The sequence below is a fragment of the Melanotaenia boesemani genome, chromosome 8 (assembly GCF_017639745.1).
Source record: "Melanotaenia boesemani isolate fMelBoe1 chromosome 8, fMelBoe1.pri, whole genome shotgun sequence".
Classification (NCBI taxonomy): Eukaryota; Metazoa; Chordata; class Actinopteri; order Atheriniformes; family Melanotaeniidae; genus Melanotaenia; species Melanotaenia boesemani.
This window is the reverse complement of record NC_055689.1, coordinates 10789191-10805259: the sequence shown is the minus strand read 5'-3', so window position 1 is coordinate 10805259 and position 16069 is coordinate 10789191. Positions and strand designations below refer to the sequence as shown.

Here is a 16069-nt window from a genome sequence, read left to right as displayed (position 1 = left end):
ATGCACAGCGCTTACTTATTGAAGATAGTCTTATTTTACTGTAAAGTGAGGAGTAACTTCAACAAGCTTCCACTTGCACACAGTGGGGCTTTTTCATCTTCTAAGCTCCCGCTTTCTTCCATGCTCTTGAGAAGTATTCTTTTGCTGCGAGAATCACAGAAAATGCCCACAGAATGAGTCAGCGACAGAAAAAAAACAGGGAGGGAGGATATGTGTCACAGTTTTGAGAGACTGATAAGAGTGTCACACAAACAAATTCCATCATATTGTCCCAAATTCCCTCCTCTTTTCCCTGTGGGCGTCCGTGTTGCTGTCAGATGGTTGCTATTATCTTACAGTTTTGTGACCTGTTTAAGTGCGATAAAAACCTTTATGTGTCATTCTGCATTCTGCTTTCTGCTAGACATGTTGTATGAATTCCAATCTGAAGAGTCACCCTCTGTGTGAGCTGATTGCCGTCAATCTCTTATTCACCTACGGGGAAAAAAAGTATAATAAAAAAAAAACTCCTCCTTCTGAAAATCAACATAAATATAGGATATTTGAGATGCCAAAGGACTCACTGTCTCCCTGACAACAGTCTCCAAGCAACCATTACTCCTCAAAGCATTCCTCCAACCCCGTCTCTCTGTCTGATTCTCTCCCTGTATTCAACTCCTCTGTGTCTTTGCCAGTTTGCCTTCCTCTCAAGAGTCCTTCACTGCAACCACTCCAGATAGTTACTGTACCAGCACCAGAGCCTGAAAACAGCAGCTATCTGATGTGTCTCATGTGACTCGTTGCAGTGCTCTTGCTTTTTGGCCTGAGGCACTTTTCTTTACACCTGCCAGGTTGGAGCAGTAAAATAAGGGAAGCTGGCAGGGATATTTTCATAGTTATTGGTGCAGTTAGGATAATAGGGATCAAACTCCAGTGCCAAGTAGAAACAGTGGCAGCATATAATACACTAAATATAACTGATAATTACAGTCCTGGGCACAATCTTGAGACAACCCACATTTTATTGTCAAGAAATAGATGCAAAGTTATTAAAGAACTAAAAAAAATAAAAAATAAAAAAATGTTATATAAGACAAACACAGTTTGTATTATCCTAACAAGCTTGGAAATCAATAATTGACTTGACCATCTTCATTCTTCAACAAAGCTTGAGCCCTACAAGACAAGTGTTCTTCTATTATCCTTAAATAGTCTTCAGAAATACTTTCCCTGGACTTTCTAAAGCTCTTCTTTGGATGCTGGCTGGCTGATTTTTCTTTGTCAAGATGATCCTACATTGCTTAAATAATGTTGATGCCCGGGCTCCGGGAAGGATTCATCTCTCCAAAATGTCTGTTAATATTAATTTGCAGCCTAGTTCTCGACTCATTTATTTAGTTTATGTGGCACATCTCAGCACTTTCTCTTTGTTTCCCTTCCTTAAAAATGATGTCTAGACAGCCATCTGTCCATGAAGACATTTTCTGATGTTTCAGTGCACAGTGTACTCTTCAAGTGAAGGTCCAGATGCGTCTCTCAGGTCCTGTGTCAGGTCTTTGTTAGATAGATACTGTTTCTCTGATTTAGTTTTTTTCAGATCTGGACTGTCTTTCTTTGTCCTCCACTTACCCCAATTTTTAAGGACACACTGTACACCATGCAGAGGTTTGCCAAGTTTTTAGCTTAATAGCTCTCGGGAGATCATCTTGTTGCAAAAATACTGTCAAATTGTGTTTTATTTGGCATTTTTCTAAGAAATTAGAACAAAAGATGTGTCTTTGCAACAGGTGGCTAGTCATAAAATGCCGTTGAAAAAGAAGGAAAAAAAACACACACTTTTGAAAATCACCGGAAAATGAATTTTCAGGTAAAAGCAGCCAGTGTCTAAAGAAAACTGTCAAAGCCCTTCGGAAAGCCTAGAGAACTATTACTCAGGACCACTTTAAAAGACTGCTTTAAAGACTTTTGCACAGTACTGTATGCAAAAAAGTTTCAACAATTATTGCAATGAATATTACTAAAGTGATTCATCTTAATTCTCTTCTGGCTGTGTCCATTTGAATGACCCAGTTAAAGGAAATGTTATTCATTTATGGACATTTCTCATATGGACAAGGTGGAACTTTGTCACAAATGTGATATGAATAATAAATATGGGTCTTTAATGGCTGTAATGTCTGCATGTGCTTCGGAGAGGTTAATGCCAACTTTAGAAGAGTAGGGGAAAGAAGCTTATGTGTCCTCTGAACAAGAAGAAAAAAAAACAGAAATAACATCATGATGTAAGTAATAATTGAGTGGCCAACTTTCAAAACAATCCATGCCTGCACTTCATACAATAAGTAGACGTAGCCCCTATAACATCACCAATCCTCTGAAGCCTTTAGTTCAGTATTTGGCCATTTAGTTGTTAATTTTTTGTTGAAGTATCCCAATTGCTAATGCCAATGCATTACACTGGAAACACAATATGACTAAGAAAATGTAAAGAAATTACTTCCTTAGCTCCATGCCAGATATATTTTTCTCTGCATCCACCTGCACTAATTTAGCTTTGAGCATGAAGACATCTCTCACTGTGAGTTTACAGGTACCCGACACCTTGTACAAGCAGCCCCGCACCTCACATATCTGAAGGATTACCCACAGAATTCCACAGTGAACCCAGTCACAAGTCTTCTCCAAGCCCATAAAGCACATGCAGATGAGAAAAGTCCCAGGCTTACTCTATAATCTGTTTGTAAAAATTTGGTCCAAGGCCCAGACAAAATGCACGTTGTTCCTTCTGTTTCCAGAGCTTGGTTGTCAGTCTTATCCTCCCTGCCAGTAGCATGGCATAGCACTTACCAGGAAGAAGGAGGATTAAGAAATTCTGATAACTGAACACAGCCTGAGTACCATCACTTCAGTTTTCCAGCCCAAGGACAATTGAAGGGCCAGCTATCAACCAAGACAGCCCCAAAACAATGAGAACCTTCAACATTTCTGGGCAAATCGCATTCACACTTAAGCTGTCTTAAACTTATCTGACTCAAATGGCAATTTTGTTTTATTTATTTTGACAAAATTGAGATGTCTCTTTCATATCTGATCTGCTGAACCATTCTCCAGGATTTTTTTAAATTCAGCTTCCATGGCCTCTTCGAACATCTTTTGTGCCAGTAGATTTGGTATGTACTTGTATTAAAGCTTTAGACCATAGCTACATTACAGCAGCTTCCACAATAAACAGTCCATTTACAGACGTGGACAAAATTGTTGGTATCCTTCGGTTAATGAAAGAAAAACTCACAATGGTCACAGAAATAACTTGAATCTGACAAAAGTAATAATCTAATCTAAGTAATAACTTAATATTTTGTTGCACAACCTTTTGAGGCAATCACTGCAAACAAACGATTCCTGTAACTGTCAATAAGACTTCTGCACCTCTCAGCAGGTATTTTGGCCCACTCCTCATAAGCAAACTGCCCCGGTTGTCTCAGGTTTGAAGGGTGCCTTTTCCAGACAACATGTTTCAGCTCCTTTCAAAGATGCTCAATAGGATTTAGGTCAGGGCTCATAGAAGGCCACTTTAGAATAGTCCAGTGTTTTCCTCTTCTTCTTGGGTGTTTTTAGCTGTGTGTTTTGGGTCATTGTCCTGTTGCAAGACCCATGACCTGCAACTGAGACCAAGCTTTCTGACACTGGCCAGCACATTTCTCTCTAGAATCCCTAGATAGTCTTGAGATTTCATTGTACCTGCACAGATTCAAATCACAAATGTGGCAGATGCAGCAAAGCAGCACCAGAACATAACAGAGCCTCCTCCATGTTTCACAGCAGGGACAGTGTTCTTCTCTTGATATGCTTCATTTTTCCGTCTGTAAACATGATGTGCCTTGGCAAAAAGTTCCATTTTTGTCTCATCTGTCCATAGGACATTCTCCCAGAAGCTTTGTGGCTTGTCAATACTGTATGTAGTTTGGCAAATTCCAATCTGGCTTTTTTATGATTTGTTTTCAACAATGGTGTCCTCCTTGGTCGTCTCCCATTAAATCCACTTTGGCTCAAACAACGACAGATGGTGCGATCTGACACTGATGTTCCTTGAGCTTGAAGTTCACCTTTAATCTCTTTAGAAGTTTTCTGAACTCTTTTGTTACCGTTCGTATTATCCGTCTCTTTAATTTGTCATCCATTTTCGTCCTGTGGCCACGTCCAGGGAGGTTGGCTACAGTCCCATGGATCTTAAATTTCTGAATAATATGTGCAACTGTAGTCACAGGAGCATCGAGCTGGAGATGGTCTTATAGGCGAATCTTTGTTTACATCTTTTTGCGCATGCGCGTGTGGTTGGGTGGCAAGAAGACCTGTTGAGATGGCGGAACCTGCTAGCATAAACAAGAAAGTAAGCGGGCGAAATCCAAATTATATAAGTACGCTAAACTCCGAAGACCAGAGGAGGTTTAGAGAGAAACTAAAAATTTGTGTTGCAGACAAAATCGAACAAATACAAAGCCCATATGAAGTCTGGGATGACGAAAAATACTGGTCTGACTCACCTGCATCTTGGCCACAGATGTGCTAGGGAGATATTTATTCTTATTTAGTTGAAAGCCCTGGACCCTTCACCCACGAGAGGTTAAAAGCTTTTAAAAGCCTCGAAGCTTATAACTATTTTGTTTCAAGAAAGGTTGGGCCAATCTTTTCGGTGAAACAAAAATCAGTGGTCGTGCTCAAAGCGGAGGTCAGACCCGGCCAAGCAGTGTCACAGCGTGATTCGCATCTTCCGTGGGTGATCGCCCAAGAAAACGGTGAAATAATCACATGTCACTGCGACTGCAAAGCCGGGTAAGGCTTTATTTATCAGTGCCTTTGAATTTTTCATTTTAAATCTAATGACTGTTTTTCAATTTTATTGGTCCTGTTAACTATAATTTAAATGGCGTTTGGTCTATCGTGAAAAACGATAATAACATCTTACAAAATTTTTCTTTCAAATCCAGTCTAGGAGAAACATGCAGTCATGTAGCAGCTTTAATGTTTAAAATAGAAACAGCGGTCAGGATAGCACTCACAACAGCTGCGTGTACCAGTGAGGCTTGCAGGTATCAAAGCACGTATCATAGCACGTAACCATTTCCTTCTTTTTTCGGGGTCTTTTTCGGTGGGAATGCGGAAAAACTTTTTGTTGGGCCCCCAACGAGCCGTACAGCCAATCACACAACACGAGTGAACCATGTAGTAGATCGCCCTCAAACTCCAAACGCAAAGAAATCCAGCTAACAGATGCAGCTTCTTGCCACCCAATACCGTGATGCAATGCGGCAAAAGGTAAACACTGACGTCACAAAAGATTCGCCTATAGCCTTTACCTTCAACATGCTTGTCTATAATTTTCTTTCTAATCTCCTGAGACAACTCTTTCCTTTGCTTCCTCTGGTCCATGTTGAGTGTGGTACACACCATTTCACCAAACAGCACAGTGACTACCTGTAGCCCTAAATATAGGCCCACTGACTGATTACAAGATTGTAGACACCTGTGATGCTTTTTTTTTTTTTTTTTTTTTTTAACTTTTCCTGTCCAGCATCATAGCAAGCAAAATGATAATCTGGTTGCTGTATCGTGCTGAACAAATTTGCTCTGCCAAGGGGAGGCCTATGGGTAAGGCTCCTCTTGATAATCTGATTAATTTATTTATTTATTTACTTTGAATAACGGAATCTATGTAATCTTGCTGGACCTGACCAAAGGGGACAGCAAAAGAAGGAAAACAGCAAAAAGAGCAAATGTGAAAGAAGAAAGGAGACAAAAAGATCACAGACAGAATGAAACTACCCTTCAATCCACACCATCACCAGACAACAAACTGTTACACCTGTACATGAACCCACCAGAAAATTTCCTACAACTTTTACAAAAACAAAAACAGAAACACACACACACAGAAAAAACAGAGCTGCTAGTCATTAAGAGTTTTTAAATAATAACCAAATCAAAAAGACATAACAGCGACTAGATACTAGAAAAATAAAAAATTTTTAAAAAATAATTATCGCTTAGTATATAAACCCACTGGACAACTCAGTGACTGTGTCAGCATGCAGAGCATGAGGAATAAGGAGTGATCAGTGATGAAGAGTGGTGAGTGAGATCATGCAAATGCGACCACGCTTCTATGGAGGTCAGAGGCAGACCAGGGCCAGAGACCCGGGCCCTCAGCAGCAGCGCCGGAGCACCAACCCAAGCTACCCCACCATGAAGACGACTCCAGCCCCACCTGAAGGGCGGCAGAGGAGAGCCCCAGCAAGAGCCCCCCATGGTCTTGGGGCACAGGTCCCAGTGGGCCAAGATCAGCAGCCGCCGGCTCCGCCAGGGACCGGCCACCCAGGGCAGCCCAAGCAAAGGGCCCAGGGCTCCAGGAGCCCAGAGGCAGCCGCCCCACCCCCCAAAGGCAGAGGGCCCGCAACATGCCTAAGGGGACCAGGCCCCCCCAGACAGCCACCCGGCGTAGGCCAGCACACACCCCGATGTTCCAGCCGCACACCCCAGGAACCAGGGCGCCATCGACCCCCTCCCCCCACTCCAATCTGGGTTTATATTTTAAAATAATTCTGTTGAAGCATGGTTGAAAAGCAATGTCTGACTTTCATTGGTTAAATTTCATAGAATTTCTATTTATTATTACTTTTTTCAGATTCAAGTTATTTCTGTGAACATTGTGAGTTTTTCTTTCATTAACAGAAGGGTACCAACAATTTTGTCCACGTCTGTACACTATTGCTCCTCAGTGACACTTAAGGTGGGAACTGAAATCATTTGAAAAAAGATTTCTAAAAGTAAATCAGTTCAAACAAACAAACAAAAAACTGTAGCAAAAAATAAGATCACAAATAAATAAAGTTTAAAACAGTTAAATGAGTTGAAAGCTAAATGAAAATAAAACAGGTAAAGAGCTAACATAGCTAAAAGTAATGGACAAAGCTCTAGAGACAAGCAGTGCAAATAATCAGCTATGAAATAGTATATCTAGATATATATAATGTAAAAATGAAAAAACTGATCTATTGAAAACAGCAAATGGCAGGAATTAAAGGCTAAGCCTAATCAATAGCTCAGCTTAACTAGCTAAAAGTAAGGAGCTAACCATAGTAGCATAACTGTTCAAATCTTGGCAGATGGTGGAAGTTTGAAGTCTTTAGAAGAAGCAGACAGGTGACCTCTTAGCTAAAAGTAGCGACTAAATATATACAAAACAACAAAAACTAATTAAAATAATAAGCTTAAATGGGTAAATGGCAATATTGTACATTGAAAAATAACAAATAATGGTTGAACTTATGTGTAATGGCTTATAGAGAGACATTTGTTTCTGGCAAAAACAAGAACAAAGTTTGTTCTGGCTAGGACATTTCTAACTTCATGGAAAACCTTGTTTGCTGTGCTTGGCCAGGTGGGGGTTTGTGTGGGGCAGTGTCCGTGCCTTTACATGCTTTATATGATGTGTTGTTAGATTTTTGTGACAAATTTTACCTTCCAGCTTTTCCGCATTAACCACATACCACTTCAGATTTCTATTTATTAATTAATTTTCTATACGGCATATTTCAATTCATGGTCACAGGGAAGCTGGAGCCTATCCCAGCAATTAGCAGGCGAGAGGCATGATACATCCTGGACTGGTCACCAGTCCATCACAAGGCCAACAGAGACACAAACCACTCAAGCTCACACTAACTGCAAGGGAGAATTCCAAAGTAACCAATTAACCTAACATGCATGTCTTTAAACAGTGGGAGGAAGCCGGAGTATCTGGAGGAAACCCATTCATGCAAGAAGAACACACAAACTTGAAACAGTGTCCTTGCTGTGAGGCTGCGCTGTTACGTACCACACCACCATGCAGCTCATTCCCAACCAATCACACAAAAGTTCACGAGCACCACACAAAGAAAATGTTCTATCGAGATGATAATTAAAAAACACGCTGCAAAAAAAACAAACAATTCTTTTCTTTAGGCTCTGAGAGAAAAAAACAAATGTACAGGCTTTAAGGAGAAATGCAGCTATAAAAAACAATGGCAGAATTGTTCATTCAGAAAGTGAACGTTTTAAAATATGTATAGGTAGCTGAAAGTTGTAGCCAAAAGCTCAAAGTAGTGACTAAAACAGCTAAAAAAAAACATTTAAAACAGCTAAAAGTGTCAAAACTAAAAGGAGCTAAAGCTAAAAGGAGACGGTCAAAGCTTGGACTTAATGGAAAAGTGTTTTTAAACTTCTGACTGGTACCAAAAAGCTATAATAATGGCTAATGGTTCAAACTGTTGCACAAAGTTAAAGTTTGGAAATAGAACAGTGAACAGGGGATGTTTCTAAGTTACATTTTAAAGTTAAAAGTAGTGATTAAAACTGTAAGCTGAAAACAACAAATACTTTGCCAAAAGTAACGGAAATGTGGCTAAAAATAATAGCTAAATGTTTACACAGATGAAAGTATTAGCTGATTGTTACTTTGTGAACAACACTTAGGTTAAAATCAGTTGAAATTAAGCTCGCACCTTAGATTCACAGAAGGTAGTCAAAGAAGATCATGATGTCATGCATGCGGGTATGTCAGAGAAGAGAATGGGTGGTAACGGGGGAGATAGAGAATCTGCTTCAAACACAAACAAGTTTTTGTATTTCCGTAACTTAATAAGTAATTTATTGCATCTCTCAAAATATAAGTCTCCCTCATCATGAAGTCAGGAGCACATGGCTCATATTCTCCCCTGATAGAGTCTATTTTCAACCTTAGATTTAGATCCATCCACACAGTGTTGACACAGCATCTTTGTGCTGCTCAGGCCTAACTGGAACAAGCATCCTGAGGGGCCTTGTGAGTCATCTGATGGTCTATCATACCTTCCCTCCACATGGTTAGGTGGAAGTAATTATACTTTAATTTCATCCAATGATGACAAAACACCCATAAAGATGTCAAACAAAAAAAGCATTTATTCTCAGTGGTAAAGATGACAGTGTTAGATGGACAATTACAAACCAGTGAGGATGTGTTAGTGACAACAGCAGGCTTGACAAGCATCCAAACATTTCCCAAACGTACTCTTTTGGTTGGGTCACCAGTGTGGCCAGCCCCCACAGAATTCAGTCTGAACACACATAATAATTCCAGTGGGTGACAAGAAAAAAAAGAAAACATCAAACAGCCACAGGTAGATTAGGTTTTTTTTTTTTATCTTGTTTGTCCTTCGCTTCAGGAGCATCCCTGCAGTCTGTGACTCAGCTCCGTTTGAAGAGGAGTTCAGTCTTGCCTTCTCTGTCATCGTCTTTTTTATCCTTTGCTTCACATCCTGGAGTAAAGGGTTCACTGTGCTGATTGCTCATGGTGCATTCAGCAGGAATATGGCTTGAGTGCTGATGTTTTAACCTTGTATAAAATAGACAAACATACTGTATGCCACTGGTGATATTACCAAGTAATCCTTAAAATCAGCATGGGACATAAAAGGTAGGTGCAGCGCAAACATGTTTTAGATAAATAAATAGCTTTGCCTATGAGATGACATTGCTTGAAACACAAGGGAGATTGTGCATTAGCTATTAGCCACTGAGGTACTATAAATCAAGGACCATGTACTGTAACTGTAAAACCTACAGGGTCATGTCTTCTTTCGTCTACTCTGCATGCTATAAAAGAGGTTCTATAACAGATATACATTAAATTGCTATCAGTCTCTACATTATTAGTGCGTGCTACTCGGTTATGTGTTTGTTTGTGACCCCATCCTCCCTCTCATTAAGCTTGAAATCAGCTTGAAGCGACTGCTGATTTTCTATCTCCTGATCTCTTCAGGTTACAAGTGCTCGCTGATTCAGCCCACCTCCTTATCAGTTTTTATCTCAGTGTCTAAAAAAATGGCCTTCACCAATAGGTTCAGTGTAACCCAGGCAGTGTGCTCTATGACTTTCTCTAACTTTTACTGCCATTATCTGCCATAGAAAAATTTCTGTCCTTCCACCCTCTAATAATATTCTACCATCTTGTTTCTCCACTGATTCATCTTTATCTTAATCCTTTATTTGTACTCCATCTTTTACACCTCTCTACTCCCTCATTTCAAATCAGTGTGTGTTTGTGTTAATGTGGCGTGTGTTTCTTTCCCTGTGTGAACACATTTCTGTGTGTGTCACAGTGCACTGAGGTCATGGCAGGAGCGGGATTTCTGCCGGAGAATCTTGCTGCCCCGGTGGCGGCTCATTTCCCTGTAGCGGCCCCGATCTCGGTCACGGTCTCGGCCATATGAGCGTGGTACCAAACCAGCCAGGAAGCGCTTGGCGCGGCTTGTTAAACTCTCCCTGCGTCCCGCCGCTGGGTCGCCGTCCGTCCACCCTGGGCCCACGCAGTCTCCCCTCGCCATCCTCACTGCCGCCTCCAGAAGCTCATTCGTGCCATGGTCTAAGGAGGCTGAGAGCTCCAGGTAGAGGCAGTCGAACATCATGGCACTGGATTGGGCCTCTGTTGAGAGAGAGAGAGAGAGAGAGAGAGAGGAAGATATATCTTTTTTTTTTTTTTTTTAGAAACCAAGACTTCTCAGAGAGGCAGCTGCAAACAGCAATTAGAGGCAGTGAGTTGAAATTTACGGACATTAGATCATGAAAGCAGCATAAACGATCCAGCTGCACTGTATTGTATATCCCCACTAGATAAAATCTCTACACCGAGTGCTCACTCACGACCATTTGGGAGAGACTATTAGCCTATAAAGTGTTTTCACACCTGTCTGACCTGAATTGTGATGAATTTGAGTCAGTTAATTAAATTTTACTTTAGATATTGGACTTTCCTCTTTGTTTACTGAGAATACGAAATACTTCCTAAAATCCGAGGAAGAGAAAGCCATAAAGGTTGAAATATTTTTCTGGTATTATGTACTACTTTATACTTTAATAAAGAAAAACTGAATTATACAAAAAAACAACTCTTTTAAATTTAGAAAGACCATTTTCATTCTTGATCATGTGTTGGTTTCACAAACAAATCTTCATAAAAGGATGTACAATCTTAATTCCAAGAAAGCAATGCTAAAACGAACAAATCATAAATCATTTAAATAGCTGAAAATGAGACATTTTACTATATTAATAAAAATATGAGCTCATCTTAAATTTGATGGGCTGTGAACCACACAGGGTGTACCGTGCCTGAATTTGATGTGATGCTTTGAGCCAAATGGGCCTGCATGAGTCCAGTCTTAAGATTGGTGCTGTTAAGACAGCTAGACTCTGGTTTGGTAAAACATTAACCGATAAGCTTCCTGGGATAATGTCTTATAGACAAAAACATCCAAAAGAAGACCACTTCGGGAATGATTAAATCAATCTCATGTAGAAAATGAATGCTGTTTAATAAAGTATGGTGGTGTTTCTATCGTGCTTGTTTTTGCTTCTGGTACTGGAGTCTTTGAATTTATTAAAGGAATGATGAAATAAAGATTAACAAGGCATTGTTAAGCCAGGTCTAAGGTAAAAGTCTTGGGTCATTTAGCAAGTATAAGTAGCAGTGTTTTAAAATAACTCACCAGCCAATATAGTTAATAGATTCCTAAAGTTTCCAGTTAATCAGAATTTACTGATTTTAAAGTGTAACTGAATGCATTTTTTCATGAAAATGTTAAACAATAACAATAAGCTCTTAACATTCTCTTTTCCAGCAAGGAACAAAGAAACTTTTCTTCTTAACACATTTGAAATATTCTTCTTTAAACCTTTGCTTCATAGATTGTTTTTACATTAATTAAAACCCCTACTTCCTTTCCGTTCCTCTAATCAGCGTCGTTCTTTATACCATCCAACCACCACATTTTACCATTTTTTGATTTTTCTTAAATTCACTCCTCATTTAGCTGCATTTTGTTCAGATAGACAATAGCTGGGAAACACCAAAGCACGCAGCCAGTAGATGCATGATACCTCATCCAATAGTGGTAATGGGAAATGTAGTGCTAACACTGCCAGGACAAATAACTGAAATGATTTGCTTAATTTATCTCCCTCCCAAACTGGCCAGTAAGTTTTCCTTATATATCAGCCAAAGTTATTTTAACCCACATTTGGTGGGTCGTGGGTGCTAATTTAGAGCCCTGAATAGTCAAGTGCTTGTACTTGAAACGCATGGTGCAGCAGCACAAAAGAATACTTATAAAAAAGAAAAAGGGTCTGAACGGCACTGGAGGAGCAGCAGAAACTACCAGAATACAGGTGCAGCAAGAAACTTGTGGCTAAGGCTGCTAAAAATGAACGAGGGTGAAAATAATTGTGTCAGGATTACATTTCAGTATTGCATTTATTTACATTTAAATTAAGAATATTTATTATGGGGGTAAAGCAAAAAACAAACAATTTTAAAGGGGTTTGCATAAGAACAGGAAGGGCTACTACTATGGCATGATTGTTTTTGATATTTCAGATTTTTATACACTTCTTCTGCATTTCCCAAACATGCCACAGACAGATCATTGCTTTTAAGCCAAACTAAGCAAAAACAGTACCAGAGGGCCCTAATTAATAATCGGTGCACCTGCCAAATACTGTATATCAACCAACACAAGTGAACTTAAAAGCCTAGAGAGAGAGAGAGAGAGACAGCCATGACTGCATGGGGTTAATGCTGCCTCCAGCTGTGTTGCATAAGCTCGAATCTCTTTGCTGCCGCTCAAATGGGGAAAATGGTTTCCACCTCAATGTGAGTCTCATGGATAAGGACAGGTGACTGAGCTTGTTGTTGATGAGGCTCACTATTACAGCTAAAAGCAGCTGTTTGTGCCTGGTCAAACAAACCGGGAATGATAAGGGAAGCTGACAGATATGGATCATTCTGTAACAAATGGCCATCATTGTCATCGCAAATGTTTTTTTTTTCTTTTTCAGCTGCACCTCAGCTTTTACCTTAAATCACAGAGCTGTAAAATGACTGTATGAAAAGTGTATACTTAAGATGACTACATGTGATAGACGGGTGACCTGTCTAGGGTGTACCCTGCCTTTCAACTGCTAAATGCTGGGATTGGCTCCAGCTTCCCTGTGACCCTTCACTGGAAGAAGTGGTACAGATAATAGATGGATGGAGAAGTACAGCGACAGATAAAATACGTGTGAGACAAATAAAGAACTTTATTTATTTATTTTGCTGTTAGTCCAGAAAATGAATATTCTGTTAAAGCACTCAAATGGGAGTTTAGAAAAACAAAAAAAAAAAACAAAAAAAAAAAAAAACAGGAAACAGAGTATGAGGGTAAACACATGCATGTATTTTTAATCTGAATAGACTTCCTATTAACTGCCTTTCACCTCTATTATTATGTTAGCAATATGCTGCTAGCACATTAGGGGATTACAAATACTCTCTTTTGGAGAAAGGTACACATAAGAATGATTGCATGTATTACATTTTGTATCAGATTAGTTTTTTTGTACCAATTGTGTTTAATGCACTTTAAAAGTTTGAGCATATTTTAGATAACAAACAAAAAAAAAACAAAAGGTTAGTTTGGTGATACCATTAAATGCAACCTTTTAAAGTACCTACAGGAAGCAGAAAGGAAATATGACATCATGGTTAGGACTAAAATAAATCCCTTGTACCACACAGCTGTCACAGTTGAAGCTGATAAAATACCTGCTTTCTAACTTCACATTCATGTGGGCAACTGGCCCAATCATGAGCCTAATTGTTTACATACTTGTGTAGTAAACTTGGGACTCCAAGAGGGGCACATCTGAGACCTCAGACTGGATAGAGCTTCCAAATTTGTAGGGGGCAAACAAAACCCCCAGTGATCTTGAAGATGTTAAGTAAGACCCCTGAACCAAGCACAACGTGATTTATCTTGTAATTAAAAACTCAATACCAGTAATTTCCCATTGGCAAAGTGTGCACAAACTTGTAAACACTAGAAGTGTATTCTCAGGCTTCACTGATGCCAAATTGACACTTTAGATGCAGTTGCCACTAAAGGTTGTATATTTGCAAATCACAAGTTTGATCAAGATATAATCTATTGATTCAGTAATGATTAAATAATGATTTGATGCTTGCTGATACAATAAATTCTGCCACAATGTGATTTCCATTAGATTTGATGCAAGAGCCAGCAATTGAGGGGAAACTACATCACATGCTGATTTAACACAATCATCTCCATTCATATCAAATCACAAACTATTAATTAAACATCAGAATATAATTTAATTTCTGAGTTCAGACTTCTACATGAAAAACATGGACTGTGTCTATATTGAGGTTTCATTGTATCAGTGTATCAAGTCAATGGATTGGCTCCAGTCTCCCCTCTGTCTGCAATGACAAAAAAATATAAAATAGCATTTTCTCATATGATTTGGCATAAGTATCTTAACTCAATGCCCTCTTCAGGATGTTTTCTGATGCTTTAAAATGAAGGTTATTTTTCAGTTTGCTTTATTGTCACAGATGGATCTTCTAGCACGGGAATGGGCAAACTAACCACAGAGCTTCCATGTTACAAAACCACTGCCAAGACAGCTGACCTAATAAAGACCATGTGATATGGCTGAGAGCGCCAGAACAGGCTTGTAGATGGACATCAATATCATGAGGAAAACCAAAGGCAACCATGACTGAAAATCCTCTTTTATATATATATTTTTTATCCCCAGTTACATCGTTATATTTGATTTGTGGGAAGCTGTTTGCCTGTTTTTTTGTTTTGTTTTTCTTTCTTACCCTGTGGCTGTATTTACACAGTGCAAGTGTACAATATACCCTGCAGAGAATAAAAAAAAAGCTAAATTTGATCTGGGTACAATAATCTAACCACACAGAGGGCTGATGGCGGGTGATGTAAGCGTGGGGGAAACAAAGCAAATCTCAAACCAGATCAACAGTAGAAATAACACTAACAGCAATGACAGCTGATTGAAAGATCTGTAAAAATGTTTGGGGAAACTGGAGAGCACAAAACAAAAGGAAAGAGGAGCAGAAAGATCCAGAGACCCATTAGAAGGAAACCAGAAAAGCAAGGAAGACTACATGGAGGAGAAAAGGGAAGGAAGAAAAAGTTTTCACAGGGTGAGAAGAGACAAAAGTGGATGATCTATACAATACAATAAACAAGTGAGGAAGAAGAGATGTGAAGGGGGAAGAGATATCAGAAAGAAGGAGATGAGACAAGATGGAAGAAGAGGAAATGAGGACAGGAGATGAGGCAAAAAAGAGGAGAGGAGACAGGGGGGAAGAAAGGTGAGAACAAATGAGAAGAAGAGAGGAGACAAGAGATGGAGACTACCTTTCTGCTGACACAGGGAAAAGAAACAAGGGATAGTGAAGAAGACAGATGATAAGAGAAGTGAGAGAGGCAATGAGAGGAAGAGGAAGAAACGTGAGTCAAAAAGAGAAAAGATGAGAGACATTTAAAGGACATCCAAGGAGGCGGATTAAATGAACATGCGGAAAGAACAAAAAGGAGACAAAATGAGAAAGGCAGACATTAGGAAGAGACAGACAGAAATAATGTTGATTATGCAAACAGAGCCAGAGGGCATATTAATCAAAGCCCAGAGGAACCTGTCCATCCCCACCACGGTACCAAGCAAATGATTAATATGTTCCAGCGTGACACTGTGTGTTGGTGTGTGAGGTGAAGATGGGGAGAGACAGGAGGAAGGTGAGAGAGAGCAGAATTGAAGTGTCACTGTACATGCCATAAATAGACTTTATGACTTCAACACTCTCAGCCAGGCCACCGGTTCTTTATGGAGGATGTTAGCTAACGGGGCAGGCCAGTCAGCGTCCTCTGTCAGGCTCACATATCAGAAACAATATGTGTGGTCTGTCTGGAGAGAACATTAGAACGTTCTTGTCAGGCGCCTCAGGAACAGGGATGGGGCATTTCCATATCGCTGACCACAATGATGCGCCTGGGTTATGTTTTGTTTTTGTTTTTTTATGGAGACAGATTATGCTGAGTAAAGGCATCTTTCAGTATTCATTCCTTGCTTCTCTTTATGATTCATCTTTCCATTCATATCAAGTGCACATCACAGCTAAGACGGAGAAACAAAAGTC

General features: G+C 39.7%; 1 protein-coding gene across 1 annotated transcript in view; it reads right to left on the bottom strand.

Moving 5' to 3' along the window:
* Positions 1-8937: 8937 nt before the first annotated feature.
* rem2 (RAS (RAD and GEM)-like GTP binding 2) overlaps positions 8938-16069 on the bottom strand; it is a 38003-nt gene continuing 30871 nt past the window's right edge. The window contains exon 5 of the mRNA XM_041993721.1: positions 8938-10483. Within this exon, the coding sequence (XP_041849655.1) occupies positions 10155-10483 (329 nt within the window). The 3' untranslated portion in view covers positions 8938-10154. The remainder of the gene's footprint in view (positions 10484-16069) is intronic.